The sequence below is a fragment of the Fistularia commersonii genome, chromosome 12, assembly GCF_037954325.1.
Source record: "Fistularia commersonii isolate RoL2024-O1a breed Wild chromosome 12, RoL_Fcom_v1.0, whole genome shotgun sequence".
Taxonomy (NCBI): domain Eukaryota; kingdom Metazoa; phylum Chordata; class Actinopteri; order Syngnathiformes; family Fistulariidae; genus Fistularia; species Fistularia commersonii.
The window spans coordinates 6,206,292-6,228,559 of record NC_141295.1 but is presented as its reverse complement, the minus strand read 5'-3'; the positions used below and the strand labels follow the sequence as shown (position 1 = coordinate 6,228,559).

General features: G+C 50.3%; 4 protein-coding genes and 1 long non-coding RNA gene across 5 annotated transcripts; all 5 read left to right on the top strand.

Moving 5' to 3' along the window:
• The first annotated feature begins 902 nt into the window (after nt 1-902).
• Nucleotides 903-1,536, top strand: LOC147228585 (uncharacterized). The gene is made up of 3 exons (XR_015106934.1): nt 903-1,214; nt 1,281-1,384; nt 1,465-1,536. It is a non-coding gene; the product is annotated as an uncharacterized LOC147228585 (long non-coding RNA).
• A 200-nt stretch (nt 1,537-1,736) lies between these two features.
• On the top strand, nt 1,737-17,086 carry LOC147228584 (complement C3-like). Its single transcript, XM_086156146.1, has 41 exons — nt 1,737-1,747; nt 2,100-2,367; nt 2,758-2,923; nt 3,051-3,121; nt 3,844-3,935; nt 4,155-4,237; nt 4,348-4,438; nt 4,561-4,663; nt 4,827-4,941; nt 5,198-5,313; nt 5,532-5,675; nt 6,117-6,332; nt 6,407-6,607; nt 7,211-7,366; nt 7,500-7,629; nt 7,718-7,786; nt 7,990-8,211; nt 8,513-8,738; nt 9,036-9,121; nt 9,251-9,390; nt 9,938-10,147; nt 10,232-10,292; nt 11,598-11,681; nt 11,788-11,991; nt 12,158-12,233; nt 12,434-12,596; nt 12,999-13,106; nt 13,191-13,347; nt 13,473-13,636; nt 14,362-14,526; nt 14,638-14,697; nt 14,802-14,892; nt 14,987-15,038; nt 15,183-15,270; nt 15,388-15,477; nt 15,670-15,775; nt 15,897-15,986; nt 16,081-16,164; nt 16,355-16,435; nt 16,510-16,657; nt 16,768-17,086. The coding sequence occupies exons 1-41, from the start codon at nt 1,737-1,739 to the stop codon at nt 16,910-16,912; spliced, it is 5,133 nt and encodes a 1,710-aa protein (XP_086012272.1). The 3' UTR covers nt 16,913-17,086.
• An 831-nt stretch (nt 17,087-17,917) lies between these two features.
• Nucleotides 17,918-18,328, top strand: LOC147228583 (histone H3). The gene has a single exon (XM_086156201.1). It carries the CDS (start codon nt 17,918-17,920, stop codon nt 18,326-18,328), a length of 411 nt encoding a protein of 136 aa, XP_086012327.1.
• Nucleotides 18,329-18,875: 547 nt separating this feature from the next.
• LOC147228582 (histone H2A-like) lies at nt 18,876-19,401 on the top strand. Its single transcript, XM_086156661.1, has one exon. It carries the CDS (start codon nt 18,892-18,894, stop codon nt 19,273-19,275), a length of 384 nt encoding a protein of 127 aa, XP_086012787.1. The 5' UTR covers nt 18,876-18,891; the 3' UTR covers nt 19,276-19,401.
• Nucleotides 19,402-20,273: 872 nt separating this feature from the next.
• On the top strand, nt 20,274-20,789 carry LOC147228581 (histone H2B 1/2-like). The gene has a single exon (XM_086156662.1). The coding sequence runs from the start codon at nt 20,280-20,282 to the stop codon at nt 20,652-20,654; it is 375 nt and encodes a 124-aa protein (XP_086012788.1). The 5' UTR covers nt 20,274-20,279; the 3' UTR covers nt 20,655-20,789.
• The last annotated feature ends 1,479 nt before the right edge of the window (nt 20,790-22,268 follow it).

The window sequence follows — 22,268 nt, the reverse complement described above, 5'->3', positions numbered from 1 at the left end:
GGGAGACCAAGCTCCGCTACGAGCTGGACAAGCTCAAGAAGGTGCTGGTGACCTGCGAGGGCAGAAGCACGGGAGCGTCGACGGCGGAGAAGACCAGGACGCCTCTGCAGCTCCACAGGGACGTGGAGGAGACGCTCACCAAAGTCATCCTGCAGCTCAGGTCCGTCCTGGTGAAGGACAGGCACCACGGCGGCGAGCTGAAGACCAGGCTCGGCACGGAGGAGCCCCTGAAGAAGGAGAACCTCCTGCTGCGCTCTCTTCTGATGAAGGAGAAGGTTCTCACCGAGCAGCTCAGATCTGACAACACGGAGCTGAAGAAGAAGACGGAGACGGACTTTGCCGAGGAAGCCGCCAAGGAGGAGAACCTCTACCTCCAGTCCCTCCTGGTGAAGGAACGGTGTCTGAGCGAGCAGCTCAACTGCAAGGTGGGCGAGCTGAAGAAGAAGCTGGAGGCCGAGTTGAGAGGCCAGAGTTTGGCCGAGGAGGCGGCCAAGAAGGACAACCTCCACTTCGCCTCCCTTCTGGAGAAGGAGCGGCGGCTCGGCGAGCAGCTCCGGTGCGACGTGGCCGGGCTGAAGAAGAGGCTGGAGGGCGAAGTCCAGGGACGGGGCGCCGCGCAGGAGGCGCTGAAGAAGGAGAACGTTCGCCTCAAGTCTCTCCTGCAGCACATCCGCCACCTGAGTCAAATCAGCTGCAGCGCCGTCCGCAAGGTGCAGACGGAGGTGCAGCTGCGCAGCGTTCTGAAGAGGGAGCTGACGGCGCCGCCGGACGAGCGGCGCCGCCGGCAGGAGGTGCTGCAAACCAACCAGGTGATCAGCCAGAGGAAGCAGATGCAGTTCGAGGTGAAGGTGTGACGGGAGGTCACGCGGCGTCCTTTCGGCGGGTCGGCCCGTCGCCAGAGGGTTAGGAAACACCCGGAGTCCAGCGCTGCGCAAACAATTGTGAAATGCGGGTTTTGCTGTGGTTGGCAAAGACCCGTGGGCTCCGATCCAACGCCCATCTGGGGTTGTGAAACCCTGTAAAGTTCTGGTTCGGGGTCCGCAAACCGCTGCGCGAGGAGGCTCCACCGCAACCCTTTCAGTCAATAATAAAATTGATTTCGACCAGGCGTGTGTTTATATCCTGATTGGCAAAGGTTACCGCGGACGACGACGAAAACCACGGAGGTCCTCCGCCCACCTGCGCGCTCGATGGCAGGGCTTCAGCCCACGCAGGTAGGGTTTGTTTACACTCGTCCTCCTGAAGCTGTGAGATATAAAAGCAGCCGTCGGCTCCTGCAGAGACCACAGAGGTTCATACGTGACATGAACATGTGGAAGCTGCAGAGCGTGGTGCTGCTCCTGGCCTTCAGCCGGGCCGGCGGACAGCCCGGCATCCCCCCAGGGTGAGTTTCTTCATCTCCAGATTGCTCTCGTCTGAAGCCCTCAGTGGAAGCTGACGGCAGCTCTCCGTCTGTCCTCGCAGCCTCCCGTTGGATCCCAGAATCCCCGCCCTCGGGACGCCTCCCAGGTTGGTGGTCGACCGGTAGAGGAGTGTGTGAGCGTCTTACAGAGGAGCGTCCTACAGAGAGACAACCGTTCAGCTTCATTCATGAAATTCAAGTTGTCGTTCACATGTTGAGGGGACTGAAGAGAGCAGACAGGAGTCAGGGAGAAGGTGAAGGTAAAGGTGGCAAAGGCCAAACTAAGGGCATGTGATGACTTGTATGCTTGGTTGGAAAGTGAGGAGGTAGAGAAATGGGAAGGAGGTACAGCAGGCGCGGGTGATTCAGGATGGAGGGAAATGTATTGACAGATGCTTGAAGAGTGATGGGAAGATGGAAGGAGTACTTTGAAGAGCTGATGAATGTGGACAATAAAAGAGGCAAGGGTAGAAGAGGTGACTTGTAGACCACAAGGTAGCAGAGATTAGTCAAAGTGAAGTGAGGAAGGCATTGAAGAGGATGGGTCTAGAGTTTCTGACTAGATGATCCAACAGTATCTCGGAGAGTGTAAAGATGCCTGAGGAACGGAGAAGAAGATCCGTTAATCCTTCAATGTTTGCAGCAAGATGTTGTAGATCTTTGATTCATCTGTGTCTCCAGTGTCATGTTTCTGCAGCTGTGTGTTGGTGGAGCAGCATCAGAACCAGAGACTCCCACAGACTAGACAGGTGAAACTCCCATCTGACCCCAGCAGGTTCATCCTGGTGGCTCCAGACCTGCTGAGGACCGACACCCTGGAGAACATCTACCTGCATGTGGACGGTGCCTCGCACTCCATTGACGTCTCCATCTCCATCATGGACGTCACCAAAACCAGGATGCTGCTGAGGGACTCGGTCCAACTCGGCCCGCAAAACAACTTCCACTTCCTGAAGCCCATCCAGGTGACGCCCCGGCCCATGGGAGAGTGTGAACATCTGCTTGTTTTTAAGGCCAAACGGAACCCAGCTGAGAAGAAGGACCTTCATTTGTCTTCTGGGTCTTCAGACAAAGTCTTTACTTGTTACTCACGAACATATTCAGGGTTCTCTTGTGAGAGCAGAAGCTGATGATCGATGGCGTCCACGTGCCACTACAATCACATGGTGGCTTTGAGAAGATCCAAAGTGGAATCCATCGTCCGCGGTGACTCTGCGTGCGACAGACGCGACTGTAAACCCTTCAAGATCCGAAGTGACGGGACAGGAATGGACATGAACGTGGATTCATGTCTGACCTCCAGCTGCCGCCTTGGTTCCTCCTGGTTCTGAACGCTTCTGTCCGGTTCTCCACAGCTTCCCTCAGAACCCCTGAATCGTGATGAGAAAGAGGCCAAGCATGTCTACCTGATGGTGAACTTCGGAGGAGAGCACACCCTGGAGAGGAAGCTGTTGGTGACTTTCCACTCGGGCTACATCTTCATCCAGACGGACAAACCCATCTACAACCCTGGAGAAGATGGTGAGCGATAAGTGACCAGAGCGGCCTGGCTCCCGGCTGGGTTGGATGCGGTTACCCAGGCAACGCGTCACATCCCATTTTCCACCATCTTTTCTCACGTTGTGTCTTTCTCCATCTTTCTTCTCAGTTCGGCTCAGGGCCTTTCTGTCGTCTCCATCGTTTCACGCCATGGACAGCAACGTCTCCGTGGAGTTCAAGGTCAGCAAAGATCGATCTGTCTTTTTGGGCGGCTGGGTCCCATTCCTGGCTACCCCTCTTTGATTGTCCAAGTGTCCCTGGGCAAGACACTGAACCCCCCAGTCGATTCCGAAGGTCTGGTTGATCTGTTGATTAGACTGTCTGCCCCCTTGACATGTATGTTTCTGTTCCTCTTGTAGTCTATTTTGGCAGCACACATGTAAGTCACACAAGTGTCCTGTAGCTTGGCTTGTTGGCCTTCAAAGGAGTACATGGAGGAAAAGTGCATTAGCAAAAAGCAAACATTTGCACCAGTTTTAGGAGCAACAAGCTTGTCGATCTGCATTAAACAAGAAAAAGGCGACTCCTGCAGATAAATATGACGGCAACAAGAATGCCCTTGACATCACTAACAGCATTGTAGTAAACTCTCAGAAAATGCCCTGCTTCAATCAACTCACTTCATAGCTAACTTTTTAACCCACAATCCTTGAGTATCATAAGTCAAGAAAAAGTCAGTCAACCAAAGTGGGCATACGATGAGGTCGGGCTGCAAAATGAGTCTGGGCTGGAAGATGATATTTGACCCGTCTCCTGAAAACATGGTCTTCAAAAGAATATTCAAGAGACAGAAGTATAAATGGATGAAACATGGAAGGAGTGAAGAGAGAGGGAGCTTACTGGAGTGTCCAGGGTCTGATTCTGATCTGTGGCTCCTCTGCTGGTGATGGTGTTGTCAACAGAACCCAGAAGGAGTGGTGGTGAAGCAGAGCATCGGGAGCAGAGCTCCTGGTGGCGTCTTCAGAGACACCTTTTCTCTTCAGGACATCGCCAGGTAGGATCCTCTGTGGACCACACCGGGGAATCTCGAGTTTGACGAGAACTTCCAATTGGCCGATGTTATCTGACTCAGCTGGGCCGTTGGGGCTGTTTCCGTTGCGTGGGGAGTACGTTTGGCTATGACCTGGAGCTGAGAGCTTGGCTCCAAAGTAGACTCCAACACGTCCATCTGTGAGATCAGGGTTTGAAGATGTCCTGTGTTTGCACCCGACAGCGAAGGAACCTGGACTGTGGTTGCCAGGTTCGACCACTGGAAGCAGAACAAGTTCACCTCCAAGTTCCAGGTGAAGAAATACGGTGGGTCTCCTTGAAAGGCGAGCTGGTGACATCATCAGCCGTCTCCGTCCCTGTGGCTGAAGCACCACACTTCTTCAGAGCTTTTACTTTTGGGGCACGTTCCGTTTCAGTGCTTCCTGCTTTCAACGTGACCCTGACTCCCAGGAAGTCCTTCTTGGACGTTAACAATGACAACGAGCTGGTGGTGGAGATCTCGGCCAGGTTAGATCCGTCAAACGCAGAGAAGAGCTCTGGATATATTTGAAGGGCCCGACGTTGAGGAGCAACGAGGCTCAGACACTTTTGGCCGGAGGGGAAAGACGAGGTTGGAACGAATGTTTCAGGTACCTGTACGGGGAGCCGGTCCAGGGGACGGCCTACGTGATGTTTGGGCTGAAGATCAACAACGAGATGAAGAGGCTGCCTTTGGTGAAGCAGGTGTCAGAGGTGAGTCACCTTTCCAGCCCAGAATGTTCTCAGTCATGGAGCAACGCTGTCATGAAGCCTCAGGGAGACCCTTTGAATCTACATTACAATGCAACTTCAAGTCTTCTGTTTGTTCCCCTCACCTTTGTGGTGTGTTCCTGCTCTCCTTCTGGCTCTCCTGCAGCTGGATGGTGGAGTCGTCAAGCTGACCATGGACGAGATCAAGAGAACGTATCCCAACATCAAGTCTCTGGTGGGCAGCTCTATCTACGTCAAAGCGTCTGTCCTCACCAAGACAGGTGAGCCTCTTCCCGACAGGAAACAGGAAACCAGACCTTCTGTCTGCAGGGACCATCTGAAACGTTCAATAAGTCTCGTAACACAGAATGAAAACCAGAAACCACGTCTGCTCGTCCTGTGCCGATGTGCGACGAGCAACCTTCAGCCGACGCTGACTTGAGATATGACAAGAAACAAAGCGGTTGTTATGACCAGTTCAAAGTGCACGTCAGAAGGTTGCATCCATTCATCGAAGGTGTCTCTTCCCCCGTGAAGGAAGTGATCTGGTGGAAGCTGAAAGAACAGGCATACATATCGTGGATTCTCCGTACGTCCTGTCCTTCAAAGACACACCACAGTACTTCAAGCCTGGACTTCCTTTTGACTTCACCGTAAGCATCACATTTTTTTAACCAATGTTCTTTTTCAGTTGACTAAATGTGGAGTCCCTCAGGGGTCGATACTGGGAACTGTACCCCGATACTGGGGTCAGACACTGACCTTGTACTCCACCACTTCTTTTTCTCATGTTGTTTTGACACCCAGCTCATCCTCTGCTTCCTGTTAGTTGATAAAATAACCCAGAGAATTTCTCCCTGAATCTGACCAGATCCAGGTGAGTCACCATGATGGTTCCCCTGCCAGGAACGTCCAGGTGAAGGTGAGCCATCTTCAGGACCCGCTGTTGGTCTCAGATGGATCTACAAGAGGCGCCGTCAACATGCCGTCCGTTGGCTACATGCATATCCTTACTGTTAGTATGAACTAAACATCCTGTCACTCACGAGCACCCTTACACCTGAAACCAAAACCCATCTCAAGAATCGATAAGCTTTATTGTCAATGTACAGTGTCCCATACACTGAAATTATTGTTTTGCTCTGAGCCATTAGCTACAGAGGACAGTGCGAAGGTGACTTCTGAGAGAAGAAGCTAAAACCTGTTAGTGAAGTGAAACTTCTCAAGGTGGTCCAGAGTCTTCATCGTATGCATACACAAGGACCGAGCAGTACAACTCCATTCATGAAACAGGGCTTTTTGCTTCTTCTGCCCAGACAATGACTTAATCCACACAATACTACAGTATCACTGCATCACCCCTTACTTGTATGACTCCGCCCTCCATGTTGTCCTGGTACCATCCTGTAGCTACTTGACTGTGTGGAACCCTGATGTATCTGGTTTGGTTCACCAGGCGGAGACGGTCCAGCCCGGCCTCAAACCGGGGCAGCAGGCTAAAAAGACCCATCGCATTTCACCCTACACCCCGCAAGGCACAGGATTCCCCATCTTCCTTTACATCTCTGTGGGAACCAACAACGTGTCCGTCGGGGATAGGCTCTCCCTGAAAATGATCTTGTCAACAGCACAGGACTCTTACAGAGCGACCATAGGACACATCACCTACCTGGTAAGACGGACACGCCAGCAACAGGAGAAAGGCGAAGGAAAGGATGGAGGTATGACTTCCCTTTGCTCTCTCAGGTCGTCAACAAAGGGAAAATCATCCAGGCCGATCGCATCGTCCCCAGCGGTAAGCCGGTCACCAGCGTGGAGCTGACGGTCACCCCGGAGATGATGCCGTCTTTCCGTGTGGTGGCCATTTACAGCATGCCCTGGAACAGCGGCCAAGAGTTGGCGGCCGACTCCATCTGGGTGGACGTGGCCGATTCCTGTGTCGGAGATGTGAGTAGTCGACAGGAAGCGTTGAAACTGAGAATAACGGCGTGAGTGTTACTCGGTTGAGGTTCATACCACCGTGACAAATCACGTTGCTGCTCCTGGCCTTCTCTTTGACCACACTATAAACCAGAAGACGGGGGTCAAAACGATGTCCATTCAATTATGGAGAAGCCTTCATATCTTTCCAAGAACTAGCTGCTTTAGGTCTCACCAACTCGGGAATAACCTTCAGCCTTTCTTTGTTTACAATCAGCATGTTGGATCTTCAGCCTGATATTCAGGATCTTCTCTGTCATGTAGGACAGACTGTGACTTTGGGTGGTTCTGGATACCTTTTTAACTGCACACTCACTCCATCATCCACTTCTGTATCCGTACATCTCTACTTCCGTAGATGATGTCGGTCCTGCTCCTGCCGTGTGAGGGAGGAGCAGGACTCCTCAAAAATTGCCTTTGGTGGTTTCTTATCAAGTTGTCTGGAAGTGCTTTTCTGGCTGACCTGTAATCCAGACATTGGAGGGTTGATTCTTCACGTTTCTGGACGAAAACCTGAATTCCATTTTTGGTGACCTGCTGCTGAAGTCGATTTTTCACGGTCCCTTCCAGCTCAAAGTCGGGCCAGCTGACGGCAGACCACGAGATTACGCGCCCGGAGAGAGCTTCTCCTTCCAGGTCAGAGGTGAGCCGGGGGCAAAGGTCAGCCTGGTTGCCGTGGACAACGCTGTATTTCTGCTGAAGAAGAACCGACTCACGCAGAGACAGGTTTGTCTGAGAGATCCACGCATGCCAATGGGATCGTTGGGGAATATCAGCTAACTGCAAGATACTTTGTCATGGAGGAAATGTCGTGGAAGATCTTCAAAAGTCCTCCTTGTCTGCTGGACTTTGTGTTCAGATCTGGAACGTGGTGGAGAAAGGAGACATCGGCTGCACCCACGGGGGAAGCCGAGGTGATATGGACGTGTTCTTGGATGCTGGACTGCTGTACGCTTCCAATTCAGGGGTCCAGAGCCAGACAAGGGGAGGTATTTGAGACCTGGAGCTCCGATGCCATTCCACAGTTACTTTAGCTCAGTGTTTTCGGAAGTGGACCATCCTTCCTCTCCTCTCCAGACCTGGAGTGTCCAGGCAGAGCCAGGAGGAGGCGTTCTGCTGAGCTGTTGCAGAAGAAAGCTCAGCTGGGTGAGAGTTCTACCACCGGAGGACTTCTTCGTCTTTGGTCCAATCGTCCTCCAGCTCGGGTTTCTCTAATTTTCCGCCACCCCAGATCTTTTCACTGGGTTGTTCCTTCTGTGGACCAGTGACCCTCCTGTTCTTGGATGCAGGTTGACACTCTGGTATCATCATCTGACTGATGCAGACATCTCCTCCTCTGCTCCCCGCAGAGAACCAGTACAAAGAGCAGCTGTTGCAGCGTTGCTGCAGAGATGGTCTGAGGGACATCCCCATGTCCTACTCCTGCACCCGCCGCTCCCTCTACATCACTGAGGGCTTGGAGTGCATCCGGGCTTTCCGCCACTGCTGCGCCGCCTTCAGGGCCCAGGCGATTGACGACATCAGCCCCCCACAGCCCACCAAAGACCCCCACATCACACTGCACTCCCTCGGTACTTGCTAGCTCCACTATAGAGTACTGTCCCCGTTTCAGTTTGCAGTTTAGGCTTTGGAAAAGGTGCAAAGAGATGCAACGGTTCAAAGATCACGTTTCCCAGAAGGTGCAGGAACAGTTGAGGGATCCCAGGCTAAAAAAATCAAAGTTGGTAGCATAGTTGTGCTAGCCGTTAGCAGCCAAGATGTTGATCAATGGAAAATAGGATGATGACATTAAATCATGTACTCTAAGCATTTCAGGTCAAATTTACCATGAGTGCACTAAAAAGAAACCCTGCTGATGCTTTGTTAATACAGATAAGGTACTAGCTGGGCGAGTTCGACCTGGACAAGACGTAGAAATTTCAGAAGAAGAATTTCAAAGGATTCTGAAAGATGTGGAAGACACAGAAGATGAAGAAGATGAAGAAGATGAAGAGCACGAGGAGTACGCAGATGAGACCGAGTTATATCTACGCTCTCGGTTCTTTGAGTCCTGGCTGTGGACAGATTTTGATCTGCCCAATAACCCCGAGGGAGACGGGTGAGTCACACATCCTGGATTGAAAAAGCAGATACAAGTTGATTTGGACCATCGGTTTCCTCAGTTTAAGTCCGTCTGAAGCTCAGTTTGAACAGGATTTTGACCAAGTGGAACTGATGTTACTGCAGGGTTGAATGTACAGCCTCTCGTGCGAGAAGTGCAGTTGTATCGAGGATGGTGCTGAAGAAGTGTCCGACACCTCCACCCAACTTTTTCAGTTTATCTACTGTCAGTCCTTTTTGTAACCGTTTGTTGTTTCAGTGCTCCTGGGTTTGATCTCTAACTGTGATCCGTCAGGTTGGCGTCTACAGTGATGACCCATGCTCTGCCAGACAGCATCACCCAGTGGGGACTGATGGCCGTCAGTTCGTCACCTCGCACAGGTAGGAGGAGGAGGTTGTAGTTCCTTGCTACTCTTCTGGTTCTTGCTAGGTCAAAGCGTCTTCATCGCTCCGTGGTGTGACCTCAGCAGATCCTCACTGTCCTGCTGGTTTCCATGTCAACGCCTCCAGGTTTCTGTGTGGCCCAGCCTTTCAATTTCAGAGCGTGGAAGCGTTTCTTCGTGGACCTGAGGCTGCCCTACTCGGTGGCCAGGAACGAGCAGGTGGAGATAAAAGCTGTCGTCCATAACTACGGCGATGAGGATCTGCACGTAAGACAACCGCTCCCCGATCTTCTCAGGTTGGCAGCAGGGAGACTGAGACGCAGAGGGGAAAGGGCGAGTCTGGTCTGTCCAGGGCTTGGAAAGGGTTCTTGGCAAGGAGGTCAAAACTAGGTGACAGCCAAGAAGGGCTACACCTGAAGGCAGTCAGAAGAGCAAAGAAGCTAAGAGGTCAAAAGGTGTTGATGAGAAGGGCAGTGAACTGGAGATCAGCAAATCTAAACATGACACACACAAACTTCTTAAAGAGATGGTGCGGTGATTGCAAGGAAACAAGCAAAGGAGAAACAAGTGTTGTAACCAAGGAAGCGGGAAAGGGCTGACCGTCAAGATAGAGAGGTTCTTCCTGGAGATCTGTGTCACCCAGGACTGCTTTGGATGTTTGGATATGTGACAGATCCAAACGTCCACCCTGCCTCTGCAGACTCTTGTCACCCTGATAAATACTGTGTCATTTCTGCTCTGTTGATGGAAGTGGTTACCGACCCGGAGCTCAAATCCAGATCTAATAGTCTTCTCCTGCTGGGTTGGGACTCAGGTGAGGGTGATCCTGTCCAAGACCGATGGGATGTGCAGCCTGGCCTTCAAAGACAAACACATCACGGAACTGGTGCTGCCGGCGGGCTCCTCCAAGGTAGTGCCGTATACCATCGTTCCCCAGGTGGTGGGGAAGCTTCCCCTGGAGGTGGCGGTGGTTGGCCGGGACATGATGGGCGGGGACCGCATCCAGAAGATGCTCCGGGTGGTGGTGAGTGACTTTTGGTGATGAGGGAGGAGCTGGTCGGTCAGGAGCGTCGGGACACCCAGGTGACGGAGTCATTTCTCACTGCAGATGGAAGGAGTGCAGAGGACCGAGGTCAGGAGTGTGGTTCTGGACCCGGCCGCTGAGGGAGGTGAGGAGGCCCTCAGCATCTGTTCATCTCAGCTGACATGCCTTTAACTTCTCCTTCACATCATCAGACATTCTTTGGGTTTCTGAGATTCAGGAAGTATGGTTGCCCATCGACTCTGAGTGCTTGAAGTTCTTTATGTACTTGTAGCTTTATCTTGAGGTGCTAATGGGATAGGGGAGACAGATAGGAGACTGCTGGTGTTACGTCTGGACAGTAGACAAGGAGACTTCGTGGTGGAATAAAGAAGTACACAGAAAGAGGTCAGCAAAGTGGACTGAAGAGAGCAGGCAGGAGTATAAGGGGATGCAGTACATGGAAAAGGGAGAGTCAGCAAAGCCCACACAAAGGGCGTACGATGACTTGTATGCTTGGTTGGTAAGTGAGGAGGTAGAGAGATGGGAAGGTTCTGCTGCAGATCCGGGTGATTGAGGATAGACAAAAGTATTGACAGGCGCCATAAGAGGGATGGGAAGATGGAAAGAGTACTTCGAAGATGAATGAGGAAGATGAGACTGTGGATAACGAAGTAGCAGAGATTAGTAAGGGCGACGTGATGAAGGCATTGACGAGGATGAAGAGCGGAAAGGCAGTTGCCCCTGATGATGTACAGTACCTGTGGAAGATGGAAGTGTTTGAGAGAGGTGGCAGAAGAGTTTCTGGTTAGATTATTTAACAGGCTCTTAGAGAGTGAGAGGATGTGTGAGGAATGGAGTACTCAGGGTCAACAGTCCAGAGCACTGGAAAGTGTGTAGAAGATCTGGGGAAATGAGTTCAAGCAAGTTGGGAGGGATGGAGAAAAGTATCAAGGGTATGGTCTGGAGACAGTGGCATTGAGAAAAATACAGCAAACTGAACTGGAGGCAGCAGAGATGAAGATGTCAAGGTTCTCTTCGGGAGTGACGAGGATGGATAGGATCAGGAATACCACCGAGAAGATGTTTTTTTTTTTTTTTAACTTGACCCCAGAACAGACCCAAGGGCCAGCAGGAAGCTCAGTAAGAGACAGATCACAGAAAGAAGGACTCACTAAATTAGTGGACAGTGGAAGCCAAGGCTGAACTGCAGTATCTCAGTGCTTGTGACACCTGGTTTACATCACGTGACCAACTACCATGTCATTACCATGACAACATCCTTTACCGCAAGAGGCCATTACAGGATAACGCCTGCTGTTTCCCTGTTCAGGGTATCATTCATCAGCGGCTGCCATCCGTCTTGAATTCTTCTGAATGTCTTGGAAGGCTCTTCTGTCAGGTCTGAGGAGGCCTGAGCTCCACTCAGTCCGTCTGATTCCGTCCTCTGCAGGAACTCAGACAGTTCATCTGGAAAAGGTCAAGCTGGAGTCGGTGGTTCCCAACTCGGTGCCGGAGACCTACATCAACATCAGAGGTCGGTTAGATAATCGGCACTTTCAATCCCCTCTTTGTTCATTTGGGACATGGGGCTGGTTCAAAGAGCCTCAGAGGACTGATCCTGGTTCCTCCTCCTTCCTCAGGGAACCTGTTGGCCGACAGCATCGAGAACTCAATCTGCAATGATTCTTTGGCGGCTCTGATCCAGATGCCCGGCGGCTGCGTGGAGCAAAACCTGGCCAGGATGACACTGCCTCTCATCGCAACGCTCTACCTGGACCGAACCAACGACTGGGAGAGTGTTGGGGTCAACCGAAGGGAAGAGGCTCTGAGATACATCACGAGAGGTGAAGCATGGTGGAGTCACTGACAAATCATTTAATTCAGGCCAAAAAGGAGTGTCTGGTTAGAAATTGGATTTGTGGATGGATGAATGGACTGATGAGTGGGTAACAAATGTCTAGTTAGACTAGAATATTGACTGATTGGACTGGTTGCTGCTGTGTTTTCCAGGGTACAACCACCAGCTCAACTTTAGAAGGCCGGATGGATCCTACCCACCCTACAGGAGAGAAGGCCCAAGCACATGGTCTGGTTCCATATTATAATTGTATGCCTTCGATTTCTGAAATGTATCAGTTTAGTTTGGAAGCTAGCTGATCTCCCTGCAACTTCAGAGACTCTGTGAAGCCCAGCCCAGACACTCTCACCTTGTTTCATCTGAAATGTCAGTTCACTGGAACCTGTTCAGACTAAGAGTTACTTAACCGCCGTCTGCCTGAACCTCAGGATCACGGCCTACGTGGTGAAGGTGTTCTCTATGGCCAGCTCCCTCATCCAAGTCAAAAAGAAGGATGTGTGTGACCCTCTGATCTACCTGGTGAAGAACAAAATGAAGCGTCCACGGGGGAACTTTGTGGAGGACAACCCTGTCTACAGCTCTTCCTTAACTGTGAGACACTCAGACACACTCTTCTTGGCTAATTTCTGCTTGGGTTACGTAAATAACCTACTATGTCCATTTCAAACCCCATCAAATGGCACTGCCCAAATACTTCCCATGGTTGCTAAGTAATACAGCCACTAGAAGGCAGTGGGGAGTTCAGAGTTCACTTCCAGGTTTGGAGTTCTGCGTTGTGTTTCAGACAACAGATAGACACAGAATATGGTTGTATCTTGTTTGGCCATTAAATACATGGTGGAATGGAGAATTCTTATCCCCGACTTCTGATAGTACTGCTTCGTATGCCTTTGCCTAAGTATCCGCTGCCGAGAATGTATGCGAATTTAGCAGTCAGCATAAATGAGCCCTGATTCAACATGATGATAAGATCACGTCTTGTATGACTTGTAGGGTGGTCTCCGTGGTGACGAACCCGTGGTAACCTTGACGGCCTTCGTTGTCATAGCACTAGATGAGTCGCAGCAGGCCGGGATCCAGTGTTTTGGAGTTGGCCAGAAGGTGACAAACCGAACAAACATTTGAATTGTTGTGTGATGCTCTTTAAATTGGCTAAGAGTGAACATTTATTACGATCTCTCGTAGGTTGTGTTTCGTCAAACAGCTCTTTACTTGAGCAGAGCAATCGTGACGCCTGGAAGTAGACCCTACACCGTGGCCATCGCTTCCTATGCTCTGGCTCTGCTGGGAAACGCGGCGCCCATCGACCCGACCGAGTATCTTCTCGCAGCCGCAGCTCCAGGTATATGGCTTGCTGTGATCCATCTGGACCACATATCCGAATGGGCTCGGGTCCCAGGCCGGGTCTTGGACCCCGGGATTCGTGTGGACCTGCAAAGACCTCTAATCTGAACGTGTCCTTTCCAGGTCAAGGCTACTGGCCGGACGCACAAAATCATTTGTTCACCCTGGAGGCCACAGGCTACGCCCTGTTGGCCCTGATGAAGCTGGAACGCATGGAGGAGGCGGCAACTACCTTCAAGTGGCTGAGCAGCCAGCGGAGGAGAGGAGGAGGCTATGGATCTACTCAGGTACCTGGAAGCCTCCATCTGTCACTGAGTCCAAAAGGAGTTACCCCCTCAAGACTTACTCTCCTGAAGTCTACCACCATCTGGCCCTCTCTGTACCAGTCCTTGAGACCTTATCTGTCCATCACTTCTTCATCCCCTCTATTGTTTGCACCAACATGTCCATTGAAGTCTGAACCAATGACCACCCTCTCTCCTCTGGGGATGTTCTGCATCACTTCATCTAACTCGCTCCACAAGTTCTCCTTCTCCTCTAACTCACATGGATCCAATTGGGCATAGCAATTAACAACCCTGAGCGTCACACCTTCAATATCCAGTTTCAGACTCATAAGTCTATCTGACATTATTTGCACCTCCAGGACGTTCCTTACAAACTCCTCCTTCAAGAACTCCTACTCCATTTCTCTTCCTGTTGGTACTCTGGCAGTACCACTTAAGTCCTGCTCCTAAGCTTCTAGCCTTACTACCTTTCCACCTGGTCTCCTGGACACACAGTATATCCACCTTCCTTCTCTGCATCATGTCCACCAACTCTCTACCCTTTCCTGTCCTGGTCCCGATATTCAAAATCCCTTCTTTCAGCCCCAGACTCTTTGCTGTGGGTTAGCGGTACCAGTGGTGGTTGCTGATCCCGTATGACAGTCGTGTTCGGTTGGATTTGTATGTTTGGATTTGGCAAGTATTACTCTGGATGCCCTTCTGACACAACCCTCTGGTCCCCCCAGTCCACCATGGTGGTCCTCCAGGCGCTGTCAGAGTACATGGTCAAGGTACCCATCCCTCGCAAATTCAGACTGGATGTGGACATCAAAAATGTGCATGCAGGAAGGCAGAACGATATCCAGCACCATTTCAAGCGAGAGAACGCCTACGTTGCTCAGACGACCAGGGTGGGGCTGCTTGATGTCTCTAAATGATTCATGAAACAAGTTGCAAATATAAGTCTCTGTTTTTTTTACTGTGTGTGATCATGATGTTCTCCATGTGACTCATTGCTGCAGCTTCCTGCTCAACTAGACCTGGACGTTGTCGCCAAGGGCACCGGTCAGGGGGTGCTGGAGGTGAGAAGATGGAGTGTCTAGATCGGTGTTCGTGTCCATCTCGTCATACCGTCACTGACCTGGCGTCTTTCTCTTCTGTCCTGTCACATGACCTGTGGTCCAAGGCCGTGACCTACTACAACCAGATGTACGAGGTGGATGAGAAGAAGCCCTGCGAGCACTTTGAGCTCAGCGTCTCCATCCAGGAGTCCAGCGGTAACCTCCCAGCAGTCCTTCCACCCAGAACCAGATGCAGATGTGGAAGCCGTGGAGGCAGGTCTGATCTTCTTCTTCTTCTGTCTCCCAACAGAAACGCCTCCAGCTGATGTAGAAAAGTACTTCCAGCTCTCCATCAACGTCCGGTGAGCCGCTACTCCGTCCACAGCTGTTTGGCCGACACTCGTATCCGGCTGGGTTTATTTTGGAGGCCTCTTGTCCGTCTGGGCTTTAAATTTGAAAAGGCGGTCAGGAAGGTCAGTCTGATCTCCTTTGGTGTTTTTCTCCAGGGCTTTGGGACCCTCAGATGTCAGGATGGTCATCCTGGACATCAGTCTGCCCACCGGCTTCCTCCCTGAATACGCTGACCTGGAGAGGGTACCTCCAATTCTTCAGAAAATCCCTGCTGCAATTCGTCTTTGGACACTTTTGCCTTTCTCATGCCAGATATCTTGATTGTTCTGAGGGTCTGAATGTTCTCCAATGTCTCCTCAGCTCTCCAACTCTGTGGACCACTACATCAGCCACTTCGAGTTTGTGGATAACCTGAGTGACAGGGGTTCTCTGATCATCCACCTGTTCAAGGTACCAGCCCTGAAGAGCCTGAGGTCCAGACTCTCTTCAGATGGGATGTAAACTGGGAAACCAAATTAGATGAACAAGATCTACAGATGAGAAGGAGCTCCTTCTGGGAGGAAGGACTTTTAAGAAGGAGCATCTTAAACACCTGCAAGACTTTGATTGAACTGCTGCTAAATCACTATCCCTTCTGATCAGGTTTCTCACAGCGAGGCAGAGGTGGTGACCTTCAGGCTTCAGCAGGCCTTCAAGGTGGGGCTCCTCCAGCCGTCCTCCGTCACCGTGTACGAGTATTACAACCCAGGTACGACGGCGAAACCAGAAGGCTTAGCTTCTCCTCCTGGATGTAAAGCAGCTCCTTCTGGCGTCCAATGGAGCCGCCATGTTCTGGTCCTGGTTGGACTGAACTTCCATCCGTGTTTCAGACCACCGCTGCAGTAGAACCTACAGGCCCAGCGAGGACAGGGAGGCTCTGGACACCATCTGCAGGGAGAACGTCTGCCGCTGCACTCAAGGTGACACATCTGCTGCCGCCGCTTCCCAACGCAGCTTCCGCCGCCATCTTTGGTGTCTGTGGACTCCATGTTTGTTTGTCCTCCTCAACCACAGGCGACTGCGCCGTCTCCAAGACCGACCAGGAGATCTTCTCCAACAAAGAGAGAGAGACCTTCGCCTGCAAGTCCTTACATCAAGGTACCTCCTGCTTCTCACTCTGGGCTCACTCTGGGTCTGCTAGAAGACCCCAGAGCTCAGTGGTCCTTCTGAACCAAAGAAGAAATGAGGGTTTGAAGGTGCTTCCAGATCCGGGCTGGAAGTCCAGTCAATCTTGGAGCCCCGGTGGACTTTTCTCCACTTGTTGGGTTTGACTCCTCCTATGCTTCAGTTTTCCAGGTGAAGGTGCTGGGTGTTAACATGAGCTACTACGACAAGTACCAGATGGAGATCATACAAGTTATCAAGCCAGGTGAGCAAACGGGACTCGTACAACTCGGACTCGTCTTCTCTCCCGAACTCACCGACTCATCTGTGTCTGCTCAGGTGTGGAGGACCAAGTGGAACCTGGTCAGAAGAGGTTCTTCATGTCTCACGGGGTCTGCAGGGAGGGCCTCCGCCTGACGCCCGGCTCGCAGTACCTCCTCATCAGCCCCAAGGAGGACCGCTGGGAGGCGGACAAGGACACCAACCAGTAAGGAGCCACCGTGTCGACCAGCAGAGAACCAGAAGGTTCCTCTGGTCTTTATGTGGATCTACTTCCAAGCGAGTGAGATGAAACCATAGCTCTGTCTCTGGTTTCAGGCCCATGTACGTGCTGGGGAAGGACACGTGGGTGGAGCACTGGCCCACTCCTACAGAATGCTTCTTCGACAGCAGCCTGGAGGAGAAATGCAATAACCTGGATGCAGCCGCGATTGATATGACCCTCTTCGGCTGCCTGGACTAGAAGAAGCACATCCTTGGGTTCATCTGGGCGACACTCTTCGTCTGGGGACTCGAACCCAGACATTCGGACCCTCCAAACTCCATGTTTTTCTGTTTGACTTGCATGTTTCCACGTTGTGTACCGTCAGACACCAGGCGTGTCCTAATAAAAAAATGGAGCTACGTAAAAAACAAAGCAGTGTCTTCTTTAAGCGTCTTAGTTCCCATTCAAGATAAAAGTCGACCTTTCCGAGTGTTGCGGTGCCGCTCTTGCAGGGTCTCTCAGGACTGCATGTCTGAAGAAGAAGCTAAGAAGAAGGCTGGTGGAGAAGCTGGTGGAGAAGGACTTCCTGGTCCAAACCAAGGGGGCGATGCCTTCAGCTCCTTGGAGATGAACAATATAGCAGAGCGGGTGGCCAAGAAGACTGCTGACAAGAAAGCGGTGAAAGCTCAAATATTAAGAGATCAGTGGCAAAAACTAATCATTATTATCTTTTATCCATCCCTTAGTAATTATTTTGGACACAGAATGACATGAAAAACTGCAGACCAACTGCAGACAGCAAAGCATGACTGTTTGTCTCTGTGCAAAGAAATAAAACGCTGAATCAGATCAATCTTAATGATGATAAATATCAAAATAACGAATATCAATATCAAGAAAGAAATAAGAATTTATAAATTCATAAATTCTCTATTACTAAGTAAAATAAACTAAATAAGGGTGAGGGAGAAGGACGCTGAAGGGAAAAGCCAAAAGGAGAAGAATAAACTAAATACCAAATAGTATATATTAAAATAAACGCATCAATATTCACTCCCATTTGAAAAATAAAGTAGAAGCGTCTTCTAAGTCGATTCTTTACTTTTCCGCGGTTGACTTATTTAATCTAAAAAAAAACTTAAAATAACATTAAATCGTCTTCAGAGTTAAAGCCACGCCCCCTTTATACGTCACCCTGACGTCGCCCGCCCAGTATAAGACCAGCAGCGCGTCCCTCCGCTGCCTCACTCGTTTTCCAGCAAGATGGCCAGAACCAAGCAGACCGCCAGGAAGTCCACCGGAGGCAAAGCCCCCAGGAAGCAGCTGGCCACCAAGGCCGCCCGCAAGAGCGCCCCGGCCACCGGCGGCGTGAAGAAGCCCCACCGCTACAGGCCCGGCACCGTGGCCCTGCGAGAGATCCGCCGCTACCAGAAGTCCACCGAGCTGCTGATCCGCAAGCTGCCCTTCCAGCGCCTGGTGAGGGAGATCGCCCAGGACTTCAAGACCGACCTGCGCTTCCAGAGCTCCGCCGTCATGGCTCTGCAGGAGGCCAGCGAGGCCTACCTGGTGGGCCTGTTCGAGGACACCAACCTGTGCGCCATCCACGCCAAGAGGGTGACCATCATGCCCAAAGACATCCAGCTGGCGAGGAGGATCCGCGGGGAGAGAGCTTAGACCTCCTGCCGCCGCTCCTCACATGCACAACGGCTCTTTTCAGAGCCACGCACACTCCCTCGATGAGCTGCATCCTCCGCAAACACATTGTTTTTGAAATTAAACAAAACGACTAAATCTATATAGCATAGTTTAACTATATAGCACTAGGACACGATGTAGTCTTACGTGACTTGTGGAACTATCTTAAACAACAGCTGTTGGTTATTTATATATATTATTATTTATTGCTACTACTCCTTGTGCCAGGATTTATAGTCTATTTGAAGTAGCACAACAATACAGTAATAGAACCAAGTCACAACAGCAGGGGTAAAGGTAACCGAGGGATGAACATTTTTCACATTTCACAAAAGCAATAAGATCTTTCCAACTCGAACACAGCTGGAAACCGTTATCCATTTGAACACGAGTAGAACACAGTATCCTGGATCTCGTCTCTGATTGGAGGACTCGATCCCCGCTCCAACAGACCAATGACAGCGCAGCTGCTGGGCTATATAACCCCACTTCTCCACTGACAATGTCATTCTGTTGTGATAGTCAAACAGGAAAACCTCAAGATGAGCGGAAGAGGCAAAACCGGAGGCAAAGCCCGCGCCAAGGCCAAGACCCGCTCTTCCCGCGCCGGTCTCCAGTTTCCCGTGGGCCGCGTCCACAGGCTGCTGAGGAAGGGCAACTACGCCGAGCGAGTGGGAGCCGGCGCCCCGGTGTACCTGGCGGCCGTGCTGGAGTACCTGACCGCCGAGATCCTGGAGCTGGCCGGGAACGCCGCCCGCGACAACAAGAAGACCCGCATCATCCCGCGCCACCTGCAGCTGGCCGTCCGCAACGACGAGGAGCTCAACAAGCTGCTGGGCGGAGTCACCATCGCCCAGGGCGGCGTGCTGCCCAACATCCAGGCGGTGCTGCTGCCCAAGAAGACCGAGAAGCCCGCCAAGAAGTAGACGGAGCCCCCGGAACAACCATCAACACAACGGCTCTTTTCAGAGCCACACAATCCGCATCTAGAGCTCATTTATTCATTGTTATAGTTTGATAACAGATCCTACAAACCCCGACTTGTATGTTCCCACGTATAAGGGTTCGACTACGGCCAGTTACACGTCGATCATATTGTAGTTTTAGGGAAAACACCCGTCAGACGGTTGGATAGTGTAGCCACACAAACCTGCAACACAACCAACTTCCTGCTCCAATTCGGAAAAAAAAGAATAGTATAGTCCATTTGACCGCTCGATGTATATTTTGCACATACGATATCTCATTTGTTACATTTGTGTTGCCGTTGTGTCCAACAATGTATGTCTTTGTCCATTCTATTGCCTTTTCTGACATCATAGCCCGGAGATGACAGATGAAAATTCTAATTCTGGCCTTTTTACACGTTTATGAAATTAAAGCCCCTTTTTGATATGAACCAATTTAATTCTTTGCACCCCAAATCACACACACAAAATGACCAATCCCATCGACTACAATATTTTGCACAATACACGTTTGCCCAACGGGTTAATCACTCGGGAGTTAAATTCGGGTTCAATAAGAGCACTATGCACACAATACTCGTGAATAAATTGAATATAAACTACCATGACCAAAGAGATAGAGACTGTAGTTGTAGTATGTATTTGCTGTCTCATGAATAACGCGACACTCGTCATAAAGGAGTCTATAAAAGTGTCATTTGTTGAGCTGAAACGACTTTTTAATTGAGTACGACCTGACGCGGATAATGAAAGTCTGTTGCAACTAGAACCGAGTCAGACAAACGTCCCGCCAACCTGCGTCACCATGGAAACTCCCGCTTCTGCAGAGAACGTTTCATAGTCAGCTGACCAGCTCAGCCAATCAGAATGAAGTGCTGGCACAGTCTTATTTGAATGCAAGCTGTATAAATACGGCTGCTTCACACCGAGTGTCACACTTGTCAGAGATACAAGCAGCAAGCATGCCTGAACCCGCCAAGCCCGCGCCCAAGAAGGGCTCCAAGAAAGCTGTCACCAAGACCGCCGGCAAGAGCAGCAAGAAGAGGAGGAGACCCAGGAAGGAGAGCTACGCCATCTACGTGTACAAGGTGCTGAAGCAGGTCCACCCCGACACCGGCATCTCGTCCAAGGCCATGAGCATCATGAACTCGTTCGTCAACGACATCTTCGAGCGCATCGCCTCCGAGGCGTCCCGCCTGGCGCACTACAACAAGCGCTCCACCATCACCTCCAGGGAGATCCAGACCGCCGTGCGCCTCCTGCTGCCCGGAGAGCTGGCCAAGCACGCCGTGTCCGAGGGCACCAAGGCCGTCACCAAGTACACCAGCTCCAAGTAGATCTACACTCCAAGTAGATCCACCAACACAACGGCTCTTTTAAGAGCCACCCACCTCCTCTGAGAGCACGTCCTCATTCCAGCTTAAACATTTCCAGTTACTCACGAGAGGAATATTTTATAATAGTGGGGTGGAACCAAAATATTGCTTATCCAATAGTGCCAGTACCTTCTTGTTTTGATATACTAGAAAAGCTTGTGTAGAGTGTTTGCTCTGGTATAGTTCTGTTTCATTTCTTTCAGCATGTATGCAGCAGTGATGTGCATTCAACAAAAGCTCAACCACAAACACAAGGATAAATCAAATCGTTCAACCACAAAATGTATAGTTCAAATACAGATCGTCCGAGTTTATTGAAAAACAATTTATAATTTCTTCAATAATTTATAAAAAAATAAATATTAAAATCTTTGTACTAGAGACGCCTGAAGTACCTGACGTAATCAGCTCTTTTATACTGTTTTACTATTATGTAAATAATGTATACTTATTTACTATTATGTTTTACTTGAAACTGGCACAACAATAAAGTTGTTATTCTTCAATGCACTCTAAATTCTTTGACTAACAACAATCATTAGCTTTAAGGTGATCTATTTCTCTTTGTTTTATCTTTAAAAAATTAGGATACGACATTATGCAGAGGTGTACGGACAACAATCTTATAGACATTTATAGTAGATGGGGAGGTGTATCAGAAAACACCTGCATCAATCAAGTCTAGTTTCTGCTGCCGTAAGTTATTGAAGAGAGAAGTTGATTCTGAAATAAATAGCCTTTATAACTGATGGGGGCAGAGTTTATGTTTACTGACATTGCCAGTAAACCTGTGTGTCTCATTTGTGGAGCAGAAGAGTTAAAGAAGAATCTGACATTTCAGCAAATGTTATTTACTTGTACAAGATCACAAAGTGAAGCTGCTACATAAGCGAGTTTTATTGTAGCAGAAGATAATTTCCGGAGTATGTCAAAGTGCTCATAATTCTAACTTGTATAATTTTGACATGAGAGCAGCGCCGCCCGATAATTGGCTGGATCTGGTCACATGATGTGGGTCACGCGGAAGATCGGGGTTCGATTCCCCGACGGGGAGGAAATATCCTAAAGATGAGATTCAGGTTTTTATTTCACTACTTAACTACCATTTGAATAATTCGCCCTCATCACTGTTGGAAAGCGACAAAAACGAAATTATAACAGACGCTACAAAGGGAGACATGTTGGAATTTTCACTCCGAGCCATCCAGCTTATTCCGGCTCACGATGAGGCTACATGCTAATGTGCTAAGCTAGCGGGCACAACTAAGTTGACTTGAAAGCTACATGCTAATGAGCTAAGCTAGGAGGCTAAGCTCGCACGACCGTCGTAGTTACCGGTTGCTCGGTTTCAGTTAAGAAGTTAAGTGAAGATGTCATGGGTGTTTTTTGATTTAATTCACCGTTTTATTTATCATCTCCCCTCCAGGCGTCTGATGACAGATGCACCCGGACCCAAACCCGGCGTCAGCGCGAAGCCGCGCCGCCAGATGGCGCCAGAAGCCGGAGTTCGGTGCTCCTCGGCGGATCCCCTTCCAAACACAAGCTGCAGCGGATAAACTGCACACACACACACAC